Source organism: Mus caroli, unplaced genomic scaffold (genome assembly GCF_978045245.1).
Source record: "Mus caroli unplaced genomic scaffold, Mus_caroli_1 scaffold_8, whole genome shotgun sequence".
Classification (NCBI taxonomy): Eukaryota; Metazoa; Chordata; class Mammalia; order Rodentia; family Muridae; genus Mus; species Mus caroli.
In genome coordinates, this window is record NW_028227263.1 from 2,187,378 (window position 1) to 2,207,500 (window position 20,123).

At 51.5% G+C, this 20,123-nt stretch overlaps 1 protein-coding gene across 3 annotated transcripts in view; it reads right to left on the reverse strand.

Moving 5' to 3' along the window:
• Kcnq1 (potassium voltage-gated channel subfamily Q member 1) overlaps positions 1-20,123 on the reverse strand; it is a 318,171-nt gene that overhangs the window by 264,087 nt on the left and 33,961 nt on the right. For all 3 annotated transcript variants that reach the window (XM_021166795.2, XM_029479748.2, XM_085841141.1), the window contains exon 2: positions 10,874-10,964. In XM_021166795.2, coding sequence (XP_021022454.1) covers positions 10,874-10,964 — 91 coding nt within the window. The remainder of the gene's footprint in view (positions 1-10,873; positions 10,965-20,123) is intronic.

A 20,123-nucleotide genomic window follows, 5' to 3' on the forward strand; every position in this document is an offset into this window, starting at 1 on the left:
ATATCACAACTCAGCGTCCCAGCTGTGCTCGGCTGCCTTTTCTTCCAACCTGCTATTTAACACTCCTGAGCAAGTGTGGAAGCCATTGTTACTACTCACAGTTCCCAGCCTCTTTTGCAGACCACAAGTGCTGGGTCCACCTGCACTCAGCCCCCAGAGCCACATCTCCCGAGAAGAGTCTGTGTTATAAATACCCACGAGAACACAAAGCTTTGACACCAGAGGCCAGGGCATGCTTTCTCAAGCATCGCCCGCATAGGGGAGGAGAGCACGGCCCCTGGTTGCCACGACCCTGAAGGTACTTGAGGACATACTCCATTTCTCAAGCCCAGCAGTCCAGACACACTGAGATGGCCTCTGGGTCAGAGCATCTCCCACAGCTATTGAAGAGGCTGCTATAGCCCAGCCCCAGCCCTCGGCCCCCAGCCCCCAGTCCAAAACCACCACTTGCTCCACCCGGAGACCCCAGTCGCCATGCAGCCTTGTCACCAGGAGACAGACAGTCTACAGGAAGCTGCTGCTGGGGCCTTCCCTCACCGGTCAGCTCAAAAAAGCAAGGGGCCAAGGGGCCTGGGTGCTCAAGTGTGCCTCTCGACCCTGAGAGGCTGCCCCCAGCCCCCTCCCTCCCTCCCACCTGCGAAGTCACACAATGACATGCTTCAATAGCACACAGCCTGGGCCTCTGGTTTTCGTTCTGAGTGACCCTGGGAGGCCAAGAACGTGATGGGAGCCCAGCTGAGTGTGATGCCCTGGGGGACACTCAGGCCCCCAGCCCTCGTCACTCGGGCAGCCCGCTCCTCCAGGCAGACAGCTGGCGGACTCCACCGAGCTGTGCCCCTCAGCCATGAGGCCCTGCAGCTCATCCTCTTACCCCCAACGCAGCCCCCAAGCAGCCCCCAGGTGCCCCACTGCAGAGGGGGTGCCAGGGCAGTCTACTCAGCCCACCCCACTATATTATGTCAGCTGTTAGCCAGCACTTAAAGCGAAGCGCTCCAGCTGGCCAGGGTCAGATGTAAAAACAAGGGCCTAACAAAACCCGGCCACCCCCCAGCTACTCTGAACTGGAGACCCCCACCGCATGCAGCACTCACTGAGGAGGCTCTGTCCAGCCTTGGGCAGAGCATAAAGGAAACACCTGTCCCTGGCCGGCACACTCTAATCCCACTAAACCCGAGTGGAGAACCACCCCCAGCAGGCAGCTCCCACCCCAGGTCTGACTTTTGTGCTGGGCCTAAAGGAAGGATGGTGGAGAAGGGAACCCTCTGATCTCAGGAGTGGAAGCCTCCTTGGGCCCCAGCCAGATCCAGGTTACTGAAAGCACAGTGCCTGAAGACAGCACCCCCCTTACCCTCACCCCAACACACACCCCTAGTTCCTGGAGTCTGAATAGGAACCGGCCTGCCTTAGGGTCCTTGGCTCCTGAACGGTTGTCCCCCTTTAGAAGGACAGGAGGCTCCTGCCACAGGAAGACCTTTCCTACCGACACTGGAGCCCTACGTAACCCTGCCATAAGCCAGGACCCCCAAATAACCACTGGGAGCCCCATACTTGGCCACCCAGGCTGATTTATCACTACTTACCAACCTGGAGCTGAGTCAGCACAATTGTTAGAAAAGGGCAGGGGGAGTAGGGGGTGAAGAGAGGGGAGTATAAGACCACCCAGATACTTGGAGGCCCTGGGAGGGGGCCAGGAAACTATGTACACACTACACATGAGTCACGTACGTGTGTGTGTGTGTGTGTGTGTGTGTGCGCGCACGGGTAGATCTTGGGGCTAAAACAGAACTGTAGATTGGGAGTGGGGTGGGGGTGAGGGGGTGAGAGGGTCACTCCCATTGATTCTGTCCCCATGACAAGATGCAGTACAGGAGTGGAAACTGACCCACAAGGGAACAGTGAGAGCTAGTGCCAAGGGGTCTTCTTGAGGCCATGAGACCCTGCTGCCAAGCACACGCTTCTCTTTCCCTTTGGGCTCAAAGTCACCAGGAAAGGGTGTGGAGAACAGCCCAAAGGGAGAGAAACAAGAAGCAGGCCCTGCAAACCCAGGTAGGCCATGGCTTTGCACCTACAGAGCCAACCACAGGCAGGCCCTGCCTGCATTCGCACCACCCTGCCTAGAAGCCTCGGACTAATCCCCACATGCCAGGTAGTGAGGAATGGGTGGCATCCTTCTAGAAGGTTCCCACCATGTCTTACTGTCCTCTCCTTCTGCCCCAGGCTCCTCAGGATTTTATCCGGTTCTGAACAAATGTGCTACGTGATGATTCTTGCCACTGCACACGGCTCCGCTCTGGTTTCACAGAGGATGCAGACACCAGAGCTATGTCCTGCAAGACCCTCCACACTAAGGCCTAGGAGGCTCAGGAAATCTGGTGGCAGCTGAGGATGCTGGCTTTCCTGCTCTTACAGTGTGCAGGCCTTGTAAAAGGAAGCCGCTGCCTCCAGGGCAGGGTGATGGCCAGTTTAAACCCCATAAACCTGAGGACCTAGGATCCATGGCTCCTAAACTGTGTCCACTGTGATAGAGAAGGCCTGACCTGCCATTTCCACCCTCTCAGATGTGTCCCATGCATCCTACTTTCAAAAATAAAAGCAACCTAGGAGAGGAAGAGAAAGGCTGTATTTTAGTTTACAATTCCAAGTTACAGTCCATTGTTGCGGGGAAGTCCAAGTGGGAACTTTAGACAGTCAGAGTCGAGAGCAGAGTGCAAAGAATGCATACTTGCTTGCTTGTGCTCAGCTTCAGTTCTCCACTACCAGTCAGACCAAGAGGTCCTAGCATCCACAGTGGGCTTCCCACATCAATTAACTTAATTAAGACAATTACCCCACAAACACACCCACAGATCAGCCCAATGCAGACCATCCCCCACTGGGAGTCTTTCCAAGCAATCCTAGGTTGTGTTGAGTTGACCATTAAAGCCAACTATGACAGTAACGAGGGAGAACGCCTTCTTCTAGGAGCATACACTGACTTTCTAAAGATAAGGGACAGGGACATAGTCCCAGTGTCTTTGGAAAGCCCCACAAGATGTATTTAAAGAGAGAGAAAAGTGACACAAATGGAGTAGAGAAAACCACTTAGTGGCCCCAGGCAGAGTCATCTGAAGTGGCATGAACTAGGAACAAGTGTCGTGTGTGTCAACATGGAAATACAGAAGAAAGACACTGTGAAACCAAAGTAGCCACAAGCCATCCTGAGCCGCAAAAGACCAGTGTGGGATAGTGCAGCACACCCATGTGGTCCAGAGACATTAGCAACTTAAGTGCCATTTTAGTGTCCACGGATCATTAGAAACCAAGAGGGTCAGGAGTTCAAGGCCATTCAAAGTTGCCAGATGTGGTGGCACGTGCCTCCAATCTCAGCACTCGGGAGGCAGAGGCAGGTAGAGCTCTTTGAGTTTGGAGCCACTCTGAACTACACAAGGTGTTGTCTCAAAACAACAACAACAACAATAAAAATAAAGCATACCAGCAACCGCTATTCTGCACATTCTCCTTCTGAACAGAATGAGGGACTGGACAACTTTCTCAAAGGCCATAAAACACGTGCTGTAGGTTTCAAGGGCCACACAGTCTCTATCCTGGTTTGTAAAACAAACAACCAAACCAAACCAAATCACAGACGAGTCCACAATCCTGCCTGCTGACTATGTGCTACCATGCCCTTCTTAGCCCCTAGCAGGCAGGGTTTCAACACTCCAGCCAACCCCTACATTCTCTAGCAGCTGAAATGGAGAAGATATTGGGATCTGCCCACCATTTCTGCCCCAGCTCATGGGCACCATAATACAGCATGTGAAAGACACTGGGCAGATAGGAGGCAAGAGGCTTTGCTGCACACCAACATAGCAGGCATTTCTAGCAATCCAGCAGGACATATAAGCTCTGTGCCCTACCAGTGGGACTGTTTTGCACAGCTTGGAGACCTTGAGGTCCTTAGGAGCAGCCCAGCCCCGTCCATTCACCTATGTCATCCACCCATCCCCAGACTAGGCGTGACATCCTCCCACCTAGACTAACCCACAGATCAACTGTCTTCTTAGAGAGAGGCACCAACAGTTCGGGAGAGTACCCCCAAGCCTCCCAAGCCTCTGGATGCCCTGGGGGCTGCAAACAGAGCTGAGCCCATGTCTGCTCCATTATCCCCCAACAGCCCTCTAGGGACTACACGCAGATGGCATGTAGCTTCCATGTCTACAGGACCCCAAGGTGTGAGTTCTGGGTGTGAACTTGAAGCCCTTGTCCCATTAGCACGCAGCCTGAAACACAGTTGGAGCTTCACAGCTACTCTCTTCCTCAATGAATGTAGGAGAAAACAACTCAATCAAAAAAAGGTGGGCATCTCATGGGGAATATCTTTTAAAGTGGCAAAGTGACAGCTGGAGCAATAGGACCTTGTGTGCTGAGGACATAGGGATAGAAAGTTCTGGTACAGTCGGGCGGTGGTGGCGCACGCCTTTAATCCCAGCACTTGGGAGGCAGAGGCAGGCGAATTTCTGAGTTTGAGGCCAGCCTGGTCTACAAAGTGAGTTCCAGGACAGCCAGGGCTATACAGAGAAACCCTGTCTCGAAAAACCAAAAAAAAAAAAAAAAAAAAACAAAAAAAAAAGAAAGAAAGTTCTGGTCCTGTCTCGAAAAACAAAACAACAACAACAACAACAAAGAAAGGTTCTGGTCCTGAGAGGGACACAATGTTTCCTCAGAGGACCCAAGAGCCCAGGAGAGAGCTGGCAACACTACTGGGTACACTGTTAGCTGGACAGCATCTCTAAAGAGCCCTGAGAACTAGATCTCTCCAAGCAGGGAGCTGGGGCCCCACAGGAAGTCAGATCTTGGGCTTGGCAGTGGAAAACTCAGGCTCCCTGCTGGTCTCCTGACCTTGTGCTGCTGCAGCAGTGACTCAACCTGCAGAAGTCTTCTTCCCTCCGCTGCAAACTAGTCTTCAGGGACAGAGATAGAGTAAGCATACTGACTCTCACGAGTGCAGCTAACAGGTGTGATATTAACGCCCCCATAAGAGATCTCAGACAGAACACCAGACCAGGCAGTGGGACACATGGCCAAATGCAGTGCAAGCAGCAACGGTACACTAGGTACAACCCAAGGCATGTCTCAGCCAAAAAAACAGGATACCCGCTGCGACTCCAAGCAACAGAAGATCGAGAGCTAAGAGCAAGCTCTACAACAGATAGACCGTGAAAACAAACTAAACCAAAGCAAAACCTAGACACAGCACCAAGACATGAAGCTAGGCGCTGAATTTAACGCCAATAAAGTCTCCACTGGCAGGAAAGGGTGTGAAAACGAATGCAAGAACATGTGAGGCCCTGCTGAGTGTGAATGAGGGTCTGGGACCTGGGGAGCTGACCCTGTTCCACTTGAAAGTAGGACCCAGCAAGGGCTGTTTTTAAGGGCTCAGAGAGCCCACCGGATCTCATTTTGCCCCTGGGAAACTGAGGCCTGCCAAGAGAGTTACAGAAAGCAAGGGCGGGCCAGGAAGGGTCCAGCTGCAGGGAGGTGGGTCGCCCCTGCGGGGCCAGGGAGCCTCACAGTAAGGGAGGAAACTGGAGAGATGACCTCATCCCCCAGGCCTCCGGCCGCGCGGCTCACGGGTTTTAACCGCAGGCATGGCGGGACAGTTCCCTGGTATGCGGGCCGTGGGGCTCACGGAGCTGGAGTGTGTGCTAGGACTTTTTCAATGCAGCTGTCTTTGTGTGGGATTTGAAAACAAGCTGGGGTTTGAGAGACAAAAAACAGCCCTGCACCTGGGCCTGGCCAGGGTCTCCTATTGCAAGGAGGGGTGGGTGGGTTTGGCGGCGTGCATGCACATTCAGCAGACTTGCACGTACACGGCGTGCACACACATGTGCGCCACGTCTACAGATGTACATACAGCTTGCTCTAGATTCAGAGGCCGGATTGGGGGCTGGGCAGCGAGGGGGGGGCGGTGTCCTCCTTGGGACCACAAACAAGTTTCAAGGCCAAGCACACCTACAACACCCCTGATCAAAGTTCTAGCCAGACCCTGGCCTGGCAGGGCCCAGTTTTCTCCAAGAACAGCTTTTCAGACCCACAGAATATGCCTGGCTCAGCAGAATGCTTAATCCCTCGGAGGCCGCCTGGCTTCCTTGGCCCTGGCTGAGATAACAGGGCTCTGGCACCACGAAAGCCAGGCGCCGAGGCAGGAGTACCGGCGCTGGGGTTGGGGAACACAGCCTCGCGTGACTTCTTCTTCACCATTTACCCAATGTGCTCCCAGAATCCCTCACAGAGCTCCCTTGCCCTGGGCCCCCGTGGGGCACCGCGGGCTGTGGTTTGGGCTCCCGCGCTCAGCACTCTGGGCTCGGCCCAAGGGCTGCTGGAATGTGTGTAACAAGAGCGCCACCTGGTGTCTCCACAGCTCGTCAGAGGCTGCCCTGTCCTTAGCCCAAAGGCTGAAATAAACATCTTTGTTTTTCACCCAACTCCGGTCCACAGCACGTAGCAGCTGCATTCTACACTATGTCCCCCAGCCTGAGGCTCCAACAGCCATTCTCACCCTAGAGGCCTGGAATCCACAACCATGATATCTGCGTAGGCCTAGGACACATGCACCTTTCGAAGGCCATGAGCCATCTGCAACAGCAAGCACACAACTCCTCCTTACCTAACCCTTTGACCAATCATCATGTCTTCTAGGAAGATATCACCACCCTATATACAAGGTCCTTTGAGCCATACACTTCTTCACTGGTCCATATGTCCAGGCTGGACACACGCCTACCTCACATCTGCTACCCCAACACCATGGTCATGACTCATGGTCACTAGACACAGCCAGCTCAAATCCTGGAAGGTATGGCCTCTAAAGGCTAGCATGTGAGGATACAGCTTACGAACATGGCAAAGTGGGGGACAGACAATGGCTCAGCAGTTAAGATCCCTTGCTACGCTGGCAGAGATTCTAAGTTTGGTTGGGTACGCATGTTCGGCTGTTCACAATCGTCTGTAACTCCATCTCCAGGGGATCTGCCACATTATCTTCTAGATTCTGTGAGCATTGTGCACGCACGCGCGCATGCGCACACACACACACACACACACACACACATACACGGGATGGGGCAGGGAGAGAGAGGCTTTAAAATAATGTGGCAAAACCAAATGAGGAGGTTAAGACTAAAGCCAACTATACTTTCATCCCTATACTTGATAGTTGGAGACACTGAGGTTCAGGGGTATCATTGTATCCTTAGGGGGCATGCCTGGGAACAAGACTTAAAAAGAAGGGGGTTGTGTATCCTACTCCATATATACACTCTGAGCAGCCGAGGTGTTGAGCCTCCCTCCGCATAGTAGAAAAGTGTGAAAGAGATGTGAGCCTACACAAAGAAGCCCGTCATCACATCCAGGTTCCCAGAAAAGAGCAGAGGGGAGTTCCAGAAGGGAGTGTGCAGCGTTGACCGGAGGTCAGTCCTAATAGTAGGAAAGCGACCCTGCTGGGTATAGCGTTTGTGCAAAGGTCCTGAGGCAGCTGGGAGTGAGAGATGAGGAGGGAAGGGAGGTTTGGAGATGGGGGGTGTGTGTATGCTTAAATGTGTGACACCCTGAGGACTATGAGGGAGAAGTTGGAAATTATCCCAAACCACCCAGGGAGCGTCTGGGACACTCAGGTTTTTGTTCTATAAAATCTCTTCTTAGCTGTTGTGGGGCAGGGAGGGTCCAGGGAATGAGAAGGGGACAAAAGAGGTAATGAGGTCACTGCCCTCACAGTGGTGGACAAAGAGCCACTTCTGGGAAGCAGAACAGACTGGGGAGGGGCTGCCTTGGGAGTGGGGACCCGCTCACACTGAGGGAATGGAGGAGGGGGGGCCCACCCACCCACCCACGCCTGCCTTTGCTTTAGGGTTGTTGAATCTGTGTTCACAATTCCAAAAGTAGCCACAAGATGGCAAGTAGGCCCCAGAAAGAGCCTGGCCTGAGGGAGGCAGCAGAAGCCACCAGGAAAGGGAGCCTAAGTCAAAAGTTACTGGGGTAACCACCCCAAGTCTGGAGCTACCAGATGAGAAATGGAGTAGGTGCATTCACAGGCCCACACACATGTGAACATGTGTTGACACATGAACATACAGTACCATCTATGTGTAGGCATGAACATAGCTACACATGAAGATACACAATACAATGTATACATTCACAAGTGCACAAGGATACACAAAACCAAGCACAAGGCCTAATGTGGATATTACACATGTAAATGTCCACTTACACTCTCACACATGCTCAGACAAAACACACACTTACCTGAAGACACAGCTATATATAGGAATGTGTCCATTTGAATACATGGGTCTATGCATATGTGAATACATTTACATAAGTGCATATATAGACTTGTACTTGGGAGACCTCCCAGGGGAATGTTCTGACACCCAGGCCCTTCTCAGCATGGGAACCATTTTGGCCTAGGCTCTCCAGACCAAGTCCCAAACTAAGAACTATAGAAACCTAGTTCTCTGAAAAAGAACCTGGGCCATTCCCCTCAGCAGTAACCAGGAGCTATGTCCTCTCATAACATAGCCAGAGACTTGACCTCATCCATGTAGCAGCCACTTCTGTACTGGGCAAGGGAGCAATTCTGACAGGAACCTGTGGGGATAGCATCACACATAAAACTAAAGAACCCAGGGCCCTCTTCCCCACCTTGGTTCTACAAGAGAATACAAGGGCCATGTGAACTTCCCCAACCATATCTAAGAGCTCCATCAGACAGGTATTGAAAGATTATACTTTGGGACTAAGGGATGTCATCCAGGAAACTGAGGCTAATCAGCTAACACATCACAGAGAGATGCCAGCTAAGATTTGGTGGCATCTTTCCAGCCACATGGAGCCAACTAGGGAATAGGCAGACTGGCTGGATGTGGCTTCTGGAAAAACTTGAGGCCCTGACCCAGACTTGAAGCCCAGGGACCATAGGTACAGGAACTTGCACCTCTGTTAAGTGTAGGGTCATCATAGGCTAAGGCCCATATTAAAAAGTCCCAGAAAACTTCAGAAGAGAAGTCGCCCTCTAGTGACCACAACTTCCAATCACAGCTTGCCACTGTCTGTTAGCAGCTGCCTAAAACCACATGTGCCTAAACCACAGTGACATCCCAACCCCAGAGGCAGGCACACCGCTGGCTGGCACCACAGCCATCATAGTTAATACTTGGTACCAGGTGTGCCCTGGATTGAACGCATTGACTTTTGGGCTGGGAGTGAGGAACAAGAAATTTGCAAGGTGCCCCTGAATTTTGCTGCAGAGCCCACTGTAGGGTATGAACCCTCCAGTGGCCTGTAGAGAACTAGGCACTACTAGGCAAGCCTCGTGTTTGATTTGGTCTACAGTGAAAACGCGTGTACTATGGAGTTTTGGGAAAGGGGCCCGTTGGAATGAGCAGCAGGGGTGGAACAGAGCAGTGCCTGCCTCATGCTTCCCTGGAGACTCCTAAAGCCATTGGCAGTATCACACATGAATACTCAAACTTGAGGAAGAAGGCACCCACCACACACTCAGGCCAGGACCAGAGACCTCTATAATCCAGGAAAAGGATCTTTCCTGTGGCTCAATCTCTAGAAGCCATAAAGGAAAGATAAAGTTGATACATGAAAAAAGGGTGTGGCTGAGCAGCCATCACTGTGCTTCAAGACTTAGCAGGACAAGCTGCCCAGCTGACAGAGGCTGTATATAGATAACACTGAGGAACACCTAAGTCCCCTGTGCAGAAGGTGAAGGGCAGATAAATGTGGCCCTTGTTCCCTGTAAGGGTCGGGAACATCCCATCACAGAAAAAAAACCACAAGTGCACCCAAGCAGAAAGACACCAGGCTGCACCATTCTGGGCTTTACCACCTGTTGCCATCTTGTCCCCATAGTCCCAGCCATGCGGGCCTCCACCCATCTTCCCAGAAGCATCATAGATCCATCAGCATTGCTTCTAAAGGCCACATTTGGCCCAGCAGAGAATGGTGATACATGGGGTGTCTACCCTCATGGCTCTTGATTGCCCTCACAGAACAGGGTCTGCCTCAGTTGCTTCAGTGGATCCTAGCCCTGTTTGAAGGACTAATATCTACCAGATCAACAGTACCTCAGCCCCTCAAAGCATTTGAGTTCACACACAACAGGGCACCCTGAAGACGCAGTTGGCTCTTCACAGAGTTCAGGGTCATATGAGACAGTCCCCATGCCCTTCACAGAGTGTGGAATCCTAAAAGACAGTCTCTAAGCCTCTCACAGTACATGGGTCCCACAGGACAGTCCCCAAGCTCCTTGGAGTGTAGCTGGAACCTGGTATTTGGAAATTCCATTCCTCAAACTTTCCACATGTGGCTCTATGCTGGGACAGGGCACACACCCAGGTCTGGCCTGCAGAGAGCTGTGTACAAAGGTAGTTGTAGTACCCACCAGGACTGTCACGATGGCCTTGCCAGAAATGATACATGAAAGTCCCCTGAGATGAAAGGCCCACCCCAGTGACTGAATTAGAATTGGGCTAGGACACCAGCAGGGCCCATGAGTCAGTCAGCAATAACACACACAAGAACCACCCAGCCCTAGGCACTGTCCCCACCCCTCAGTGCCACTGTATCCATGTCCTCCTGTCCTCTCTCTGGGCCTAGGTCAGAAATTCCCCACACAAAGGGACCCTTTCTATTCTTCCTGCATCTTCAACACATGGCCCAGGGGCCTGATAGGCATGGATGCAGGGGAATTGCCCTGTTTGATAGCCCAGTAGCAGGGTGGTGGAGACCAGGAGTGGGTGATTCTACCCTTCCCAGCCCTCCTCCACCTCTTCCGGTTGCAGTGATGACATTTACTGATGGGCCCCGGGTGCCTACATACCATCCAGAAGAGGGTCCCGGTGGCCAGAGCGGCATACTGCTCAATAGTGGACAGGACACTGAAGATGAGGCAGACCAGAACAATGAGGAAGCTGTGAGACAGGGGACATACAGTCAATGCCTGAGCCAGCTTCCCTGCCACCTCCCTCTCACCCAACACCCCACATGCAAGATCTTTAGTGCTGGCATTTCCAGGAATTCCTTAGCTAATGCACTCAAACATGGGATCCATGGGATGGGAACCATTTACCATGTGAGGACTGACCCCAGATTGGTGTCTCAATACACACTGACTTTGAACATGCCACACTGTGCCATTTCAAAAGCAGCCAATACACAGGAACGGTACACAGCCTGGTGGCCATGGCCTTAGGGACAATGGGTCAGCATATCCAAGTATTCAGTATAACCCCCAGTATATCCAAGAATCTTGGTGTACAATTGAAGTTCAGAAGTGCTATTTTTACGAAACAGGAGCCTTCATCCCCAGGAGTGCAGGGGGATAGAGTCCCTTAGCCAATGGGGAGACACAAGAAAGGAAGGCCAAACACAGCCTGACCCTGTGCCCTGAGGACACCCATAAGTCATAGCTTTTACACTGAGGGTACAGTTGCTGCCTGCTCTGATTCCAAGGGCACTGGAAGATAAGTCTCCCTTCCACTAAGCTCTCCATCCCTGGGTGTCATCATCCAAGGTGGCCCTCAAAGTTGCTCCCACTTTGGGGAGGGTGTAGATTATTAGATAAGGAGATGCTTTGGGGAGCTTCAGAGACTCTACACACCTTCATGGCATGTTCTTGGGAATCAGAATAGAAGTGGGGAGCTGATGCATTGTCCCAGGGCTACAAGAGGGACAGACAGAGAAGGTATACACAAAGTCGTCAGGGCCCCAGCACAGTTCCTGTCCTCAACAAAGGAACCCACACACTCCATCAATCCTATATCAGGTTTTCCCAGTATGTAAGGCCCAGACCACCAGCCTCAGGCTCAGCCTCCCAGAGGGCACACAGCAGCAGTAGCCTGACTCAGTCACCATTTCCTGGAAGAGGCACAGCTCAGATCTCCCACATCTCTTAAGATTGATTTCATCCATTCCTGGCCTCTGCAGCCACCGCTAGAGGCTCAGAAGACTGACAGGCAAAGCCCCCCCCCCCCCATTTCCCCCTTCTACCTGCTCTGCCAGGTCAAAGCCTGCAGTCATAGCTTACTATGCCTCCCCCAAGACAGACACTCATTGTCATGCCCATTTGCTCTGCGATGCAGAGCACATTCCAGCCTCCTCTTGTTCCTCCTCACCCCGGCCCCGGTGCCAACTCCACCACCTCCAGATCCCCCACATCATGCCCAGTGTGGTACTCCAGTGGTACTCTGTCCCCCTCTTACTGGTATTGAGGACCTGATGTTACTGCCCTGTCTAAAGGCAGAGACTTAGGTTCCTACAGAATGGTCCCATATCATCTGCAGAAGTTGCTCCAGTACCCACCCTGCCCCCATGACACCTTAAACACAACACTTATGGCCAAACAGCTCTGCCAAGTCCTAGTGCCTACAGCTACAACCAGGCAGTGAGCAGCCTCAGAACAGGTGACTAATATAGAGCTTGGTGTACAGAGGTCTTGGTACCCTAACACATACATACCTCCATTTAATCCCAAACTCTTACCCTACTCACCAGACCTATGGTAACCTCACATCACAGTAGGCAACGTCTCCATTTGGCACTGATCCCTGGCCAACACCCACACCAGGATTCTCACATAGAGCACACATCTGATTTGGCCCCAGCAGAGCCTCCAGGTGGGCTTCAGTCCTTGCCATTCCCCATCTCTACCACCATGAATTCCTCATAGGCCTAGGGCTCTGACAGCAGCCAGCCTCTAATCCTGGCACCCAGTGCTCTACACAGGATTGTTTCCTCATGTCCACTCTCCTCATGGACTTAAGGACTCCCCCAGAACAGCACAACAGGACATGCAGGTCCTCCTTGGTCCCCCAGTAGTGTTCCTCCTGACTAGTGGTAACCACACTGACTGTTGGCCCACATCTATCTCCTGGTACTGATCATATGGAAGCCCCTTGTAAGCTGAGCAAGCCACATCAGATCCTCAGGAAGCCATAGCTCTTATGTGGACACAGCAAACACTAGGTTAAGTGGGAGCCCCTCTGCTGTCCATCCACAGATTAGATGTCCATCCATGCCTGCCAGAGAAGTCTAACTTTAGACATGTATCCTCAACTTCTTTCAGAGACTGTTGTGGCCTTTTGAGACTCAATTCCTCGCTGACTAGACTCTGCTCTCTCCTCAGACTGACTCTTCACAGAGTGGGGCCTCACTAATCCAGGGTGTGTGTTGTTTTGATTTCCAGCAGGCAAGGAAGTAGGGTTGGGCTCATCTCTAGGCAATAGTAGATGCCCCACCCCAGACCATCGGTTACACATGGAGCCAGAGAGCGACTAGCATGAAGAAACGCAGCCTTTTCTGGCTGCCCCTCCACAGTGACATAGTCAGGCAGCCCCTACTTCAGATTCCCACTTGGCACATTAGCAGCTTAGGTCTACCCCCTCTTGGAACTGTGGGTTGAGGCACAGTGCACAGCCCTCAGTGTCTCAGCACCTAGAAGTGAGGGAGTGACTTTACCCCAAGGTCTTTGAGAAGCCCCCAAACTCCTGGCATCAGTACACATGTAAAGATATGGTGAAAACTTCCTGCTGCTTCCCTGGGTTCCCTAAAGCGCTCGCTCTCTCTCTCTCTCTCTCTCTCTCTCTCTCTCTCTCTCTCTCTCTCTCTCTCTCTCTCTCTCTCTCTCTCTCTCTCTCTCTCTCTCTCTCTCTCTCTCTCTCTCTCTCTCTTTCTCTTCTCTTCTCTTCTCTCTCTCTCTCTCTCTCTCTCTCTCTCTCTCTCTCTCTCTCTCTCTCTCTCTCTCTCTCTCACACACACCAGGGTACAATGTAGCCAGGTCCTGTCACACCTGGCCACAGTTTGACAGAATAGCACTAGTCCCTCAAGAATCTGACAGGTCACAGTGTCACCGTGCTAGAACCCAGCTCCTATTTCAGAGGGGGACATTGAGGTTCCTGGAGCTCCTGAGGTCACTCAGGTTGAATCACAGTGGTGCCAATGATAGATCTTAATAGACTTTCAATTCTTTATTGCAAGGGTGACAACTTGGTCTTTCAAGCCCTCCAGAGCCTCGGCTCCAATATGGAATATAATAGCACTGGCACCTGAGGACCAGAGAGCTTATGTGTAGCAAGGGAACAGAATCTTCAAATAGACCACAGGGGGAGGAATGGCTGTCATAGGCCACCCTGCCCATGTCTGCAGGGGGATCGGGGCCCCAGCAGGGCTGCAGCCTTCGGGTGGAAAATTCCAACTGCTTGGAAGGAAGGTATCAAAACAAGGAGGCTGTGTAGAAGCCCCTCTCCTCTCCAGTTACTCCCACACGGCAGTAGGGAAGGCCATGGACACAAAGACCAATCCTGGGGTAGAGGTATAGAGTAGATAAGTCCCCAGTACAGACAGGAAACCACCTAGTTCTCCACAAGGTGGGCAGGGGCTAGGCAACACAACCACCAAAGACAGCCCATGCTAACCTGCCCAGGAACCTTGAAGTTGGGGACAATGGTGGCAATCTGCCCCCATGTGCTGGCTGCCTTTTAGCCTCGAGTATTCCGAAAGCTAAACAGTTCTTCAAATATTTGAACACATTGGGCTGCCCGAGAAAGGGTTATATAGCATAGTTTATTTTTTATCTACTCCTGATAAATGAGTTTTATCTTATTTGCTACTTTATCTGTTCCTGCCCTGGGTGGGGCTGAGAGCCTCAGAGAGGCCGAACCAAGGATCCCTGCCTTTGGGGAGCTCGTGGGCCAGATGCCCAGGTCACCCACTCCTGCCTCTATAGGACAGTTGCCATCCCTCCACCGTACCTCCATAACCCAGAGCCACAAGGTCAGGCTATCATAAGGTGCTATCCACATCACCCACCCCTAGCAGCAGCAGAAGAAACTGAGGCCTGGGGAAATGCCAGTGTCCCTGGTTACAGACTACATGTTCCTAAGAGGGTTCACTGTGCAGGGTATGAAACAGAAGGTTCTCAGGAACAATACCCTGCTTGTTCCGCTCTCACCAAATCAAACTCATCGGCCGTGACCGCAGCCCAGCCCTGAGGGACGTCCAAATGCCTTATCGGACATCACTTCAATATCTCTGCGCCCAGGTGCCCTGGGAACCCAGAAGAAGACGGCATCCAGCCAACCCTGTGTGGCTGCCCAGCAGAAGGCATGGGAGCACAAGGAACAGTGTGGGGAGCACAGACAGGCCAGCTATGGCAAACTTGGAGATCTCCTCCATACATGTTAGGCCCTTGACCAGTAACTGATCTTTAAAAAGCCAGAGCTGGGTCTAGACCCATGGGCAGCCAGACCTGCTCAGGCACAGGCCTGATGGTGATACTGTCCCATCCCACAGCACCTAATCATGCCATCAAGGAGGGTAGTGCTCTATGCATGCAAATAGCAAAGGGTCTCCCCAGAGAAAGGGACTGTCAGCCTAGCCACCATCAAATTTCCAGCACCCAAAACATGGCAGTGAAACATCTCAAGAGGCCTCAAACCATTGTATCTGCATATACAATCATAGTGTGAAGTTCCCTAAAACTGTTGTTAGGCTGGGGCTGGAGGTGCTGTGCACAAAAGGGTAGAACTTGAGGACACTTGGGAAGATAAGCCAGGGATGAGATGACACATATTTCAGGATCAGAGGTTACCCTGGGGTTACCAGGTCTGCAGAGACAGAAGGCAGGATGGGGTGTCAGGGGTTGGGAACAGTTTCAGTCTAAAACGACAGAAAGTTCTGGAGGTGGAGGTGAGAATGGCTAGCTACACATTCTGTGGGTGAGCTTCACACTACTGGCATAAGCACACAGACACAGCCAGGCCTTGTGTCTCACCACAACTAAAATAGATTTAAGAAAGAAAACCAGGGGCTGGGGGCATGACTCCATGGCCAAAAGTGCTTGCTGCTCTCCCAGATGGTCAGAGGTTCAGTTCCCAATGCCTCTGTTGGGTGGCCTCCAGCTCCAGAGGCTCTGATGCCCTTGTTTAGCATCACCCATTTTGGTTCACCCATACATGCATGCACATGTGTACATACAAATTAAAAAAGAAAAAAAAACCAAGCAAATGGATTTGATAATAGAATTTGAGCTGGCTAAGTACACTGACCATGGGCTATAATTGAAGCTATCAACATCCAAAGGCCCCTTGGGGGCAGCTCTCCACAGGCCAAGAAACAGTCAACTAAAAAAATCTAAGGTACCGTGAGCCTTTGTATGCACGACACCCATGGACTAAATCCTTATGTGTGAGCCCTGAGCCATGCGTTTGCTATTGTATGTGTAGCACTGACTTTGCTATTGTTCCACAGAGAGTGACTTGGAAAGATTCCACACTAACCCTCACATACGCTACCTGGAAAGGGAAGCCTAGAGGGGGACCCTACTAACTCACTGCCATCACCCACGCTCATGCCCACCTGGACTCCCAGCTGCCTGACTTCAGGTTAGATATAGACATGTCCCAGGATACTGGACTTCTAGAGGGGACAATAGGCTTAGGGATATCCCAGGAAGGATGGTACCAATAGCAACTGTCAGATGAATAGAGCTGGCAGGGGTTGGAAGACTTCAAGGTAGCCACTTGCTTACAACACAGCCTCTCCAATGTGCTGCTCAAGGTAGAGCCTAGGCCAGGGTTACGTCCTAAAGGGACATACCTCAGTGCATGCTGAAAACCCAAGGTGTGCCAGAGATTGATCAGTTTCCCTTAACTAAGCCCTGGGTGGAAGAAGTCCAGAGGAGACACAGGGGAGTGATGGTTGGTCTCAGGCTCAGTCCACTTATGCATATTTAGAAGTTCCTGGATTAGGGACAACAAGATATAGCCACCTGTGAGGCGAATAAGGTCCAAAATTGTATAGGGCACACACAGGGCCACATAAACAGTGAGCTCAGGCTGGCTACACAGGCCACAGTGCTCAGAATAGGAGAGCCACCTCATTCTACATGCTATTCTGGGCTACCTCACCTCCTCTATTTGAATGGCCACCTCCTGTTCACTCAGATCTCATTGGGCACCTTCTGAAGGGACAGTTGACCTTGGGTAGGGGTATACCAGATAGCCCAGGTTCTCACATCCTCAGTGGCAAGAGCTTTTTCTACATGAGGCCACACCACAGGCTTCAAGAATATCTTTGAGGCCTTTGAGTTTATCATGTAACCTACGTCAAGCCACCCAACAACAGTGATTCTCAGAGGATCATGAATTCTTAAACATCAAGATCAGTTGGTCCAAAGCACATAATGCTGTTACAGGCTTATGGGTGCTCAACCTTTTGACTCCATGGCAGCATATTGTCATCTATAAAGTCCACACAGAACTGTGGGACTAACAAGCAAAAGGAAATCTTAAAATCTTAAGTAAGTTTATGATTTGTGGGAGGGTCACATTCATAGCTGTGTTGGGACACACAAAGCCTGCAAGTTGTGGGTGGGAGGTGCTACATAAGTTAGGGGAGACCCAAACCAGTTGTGCCTCCCACACACCTTAGGCTGATACAAGGTCAGCCCTTGCCTGCCTCCCTGAGGGGCCTGGCCTCAGGCTGGTGCCTTTGCCTATGGCTAGAGCTTCTAGGCCTGAGAATCTCCTGGGCCAGCCACTGCCTACTCCCTGAGACTATACTGGCTCTAAGCCCTTTTAGGCCTGGCTCTGGCCATAGTTCATTTCATTAAAATGTTCTGGTAGGAAACACCATCAGTGACTTTATTACTGAGGAAATGAGTGTACTAATTCATTGTCTTGGGAGCCCTTAAATGTGCTGATCTGGAAATGCAAACCCATCAGGAGATTAGCCTCAGCCCGTCACCGAGAGGCCTGCCTCACCTCATAGCACCAAGCTGACACTGTCCCCATGATCTGGCCTAGAAACCCCAGAAAGGCAGAACATCCACCTGACTCTGCAGAGCCCCGCAACCTCCATGCCTATGCACCCCCTCCAAGGCTACAGGGCAGAAACCCAGTGCATCTTGTGCCCTCATTCCAGGGGAGCATCCTCAGTCATCACAGAGTCCTAAGAAATGAGTTGCCCTACCTTCCCAGGTATCTATGTCTGGTGTTCCCCAGCCCACTGATTGCTTGAAAACCTCTGTTCTAGCAGAGAAGCTCTTGGCCCAGTAGGGGGACCCATTGGCTGGCACACATCTGAAAGCCAAGCAGTAGGCCAAAAACACTGTGTGTGTGTGTGTGTGTGTAGTATTTGCTGTTAGTGAGCAATTGTTAAGCTGAGAGGAAGTCTCTGGTCCTATTCTACGGGACCCATGTGTGCACCTGTTCTGACTCTCCAGCTCAGGCAAGCTCTTCACAGCCTCTGAACTGGGTCAGTGCAGGACACAGGACAGAACCCAGACCTGATGCTGGCCAAGTCATTAGCACTGGTCATGAGCAGATGAATGTCCTTGGTGGCTGTCTCTAGATTAACAGGTTTAAGGGTGGCAGTACATCCTATGTCATACACATGACCAAGCCTGATTGTTTAGGTCCTTCTAAAGGCTGCAGAGGTTGAGGCCACCAGGTCACTGAGTCAATGGGACTCCATAGCCACTCTCCATTCAGCTAGACTGCTAATAATAATCAGAACACATGATTTCCACTTTGGAGTACCTTCCCAGGACTCAGTGTCCTTGTCCCTTAACACTCAGAGCAGCACCTGGCATTAGACATCCAATCCTAGTAGCATCACCATGTGTGACCCAGAGAAGCTTGACCCCTCCCAAGCCACTTGTCAGGCAAGGCAACATCCCCAAGCCTAGGTCTCACCTTAATCACACATGTCCACAGCTTGGCTCATAATTTATCCCAGCTCTCAGAATCCAAACTTTACTTCAGCAGAGTCCCCAAGAATAGGCAATGGTGTCACTGTTACACCCTCTCAGGGAGCGTCTTGGTCTTCCTCTCCTAGGTTAGCATTCAGATAGGTGAAGACCATCCTTGGCAAGGGGTTTAAGCCATCTGCACTATCATTTGAAACCTTTTTTGGAGGCTGGGGAGAGCAGCAAGGTACTTGGTCCATAGCATGATGACCGAGTCTGACCCTCAGAACCTATGTTTGAAAAACAAGGCATGGTGATGTGTGCTTATAATTCCAGCTCTGGAGAGGCAGAGAGGCAAGCAGGTTCCTGGGACTCGGTAGCCCAGTAGCTGGTTTAGCCTAATTAGCAAGCTTTGGGCCAACAAAAAGACCCCATCTCAAAAACCAAGACTGACAACCCTTGAAGAAGGACTCTTTTGGTTGACCTCTGGTGCACAACACATACACACACACACACACACACACACACACACCCATTCACACCTTTTTGGAACACTCGAGGGATAGGACAGAGATTTGGGGGGAAGATATGTTCAGATAATGTGCTCAGAGCAGGGAGATAGGAACATTAGCCAGAGTCAGAGGGAAGAGCTGGGAGCACAGCTGTGCTTTGTGGCTAGTGGTTGTATCTGCAGCTCGGAGAGCCTGTGGTGGACCTCTATCTCAGAGCAACTCAGGTTGAGAGTGTGTGTCTGAAGATCTGCAGCCTAATAGGATCTGCCTGTAGGGCCAGACATACATGACTCCCACAGGGAACAGAAACTGCAGCACCTGTCCTGGAGCAGCTGGCACCTGCCCTGGAACTGCTAGTTTTCAGACATGTAAGAGCCCCTGGGGCTACCCCAGCTGGATGGCACCACATAGGGCCAGACTCAAGAATTCAGTTAGCGCTCTCTTACTCCTGCTTCTCTCCCTTGCCTCTTGCCCTCTTGCTCCCCCCTCCATTCCCCACCACCTTCACGTGGTCATGGCCAGCCTCTACTTCTCTACTCTCTCCCTCTCTCTGCCTTTCTCTGCCTCTGCTACTTTCTTAACTCCCCTCCCCATGCCCTAAATAAACTCTATTCTATACTAAAAAAGAAAAAAAAAAGAATTCAGTTAGCAAACAGATCTGAGTCCTCTTAGGAGGTCACAATGGCCCCCACAGAATATGAACCAGAAGCCTCGGGTATGGGAAAAAGGAAACGAACCAGCTAGGAACCAATGTCTTCCTGTAAACTTAGGAGGTACGTAAAGATGGCCTGTCTTTTATTTACAGGATTGAAAAGAGAAGCTCAGAGAGGGTTTATGCCCTTCCCAAAGTCCCACAGCAATCAGTAGTAAGT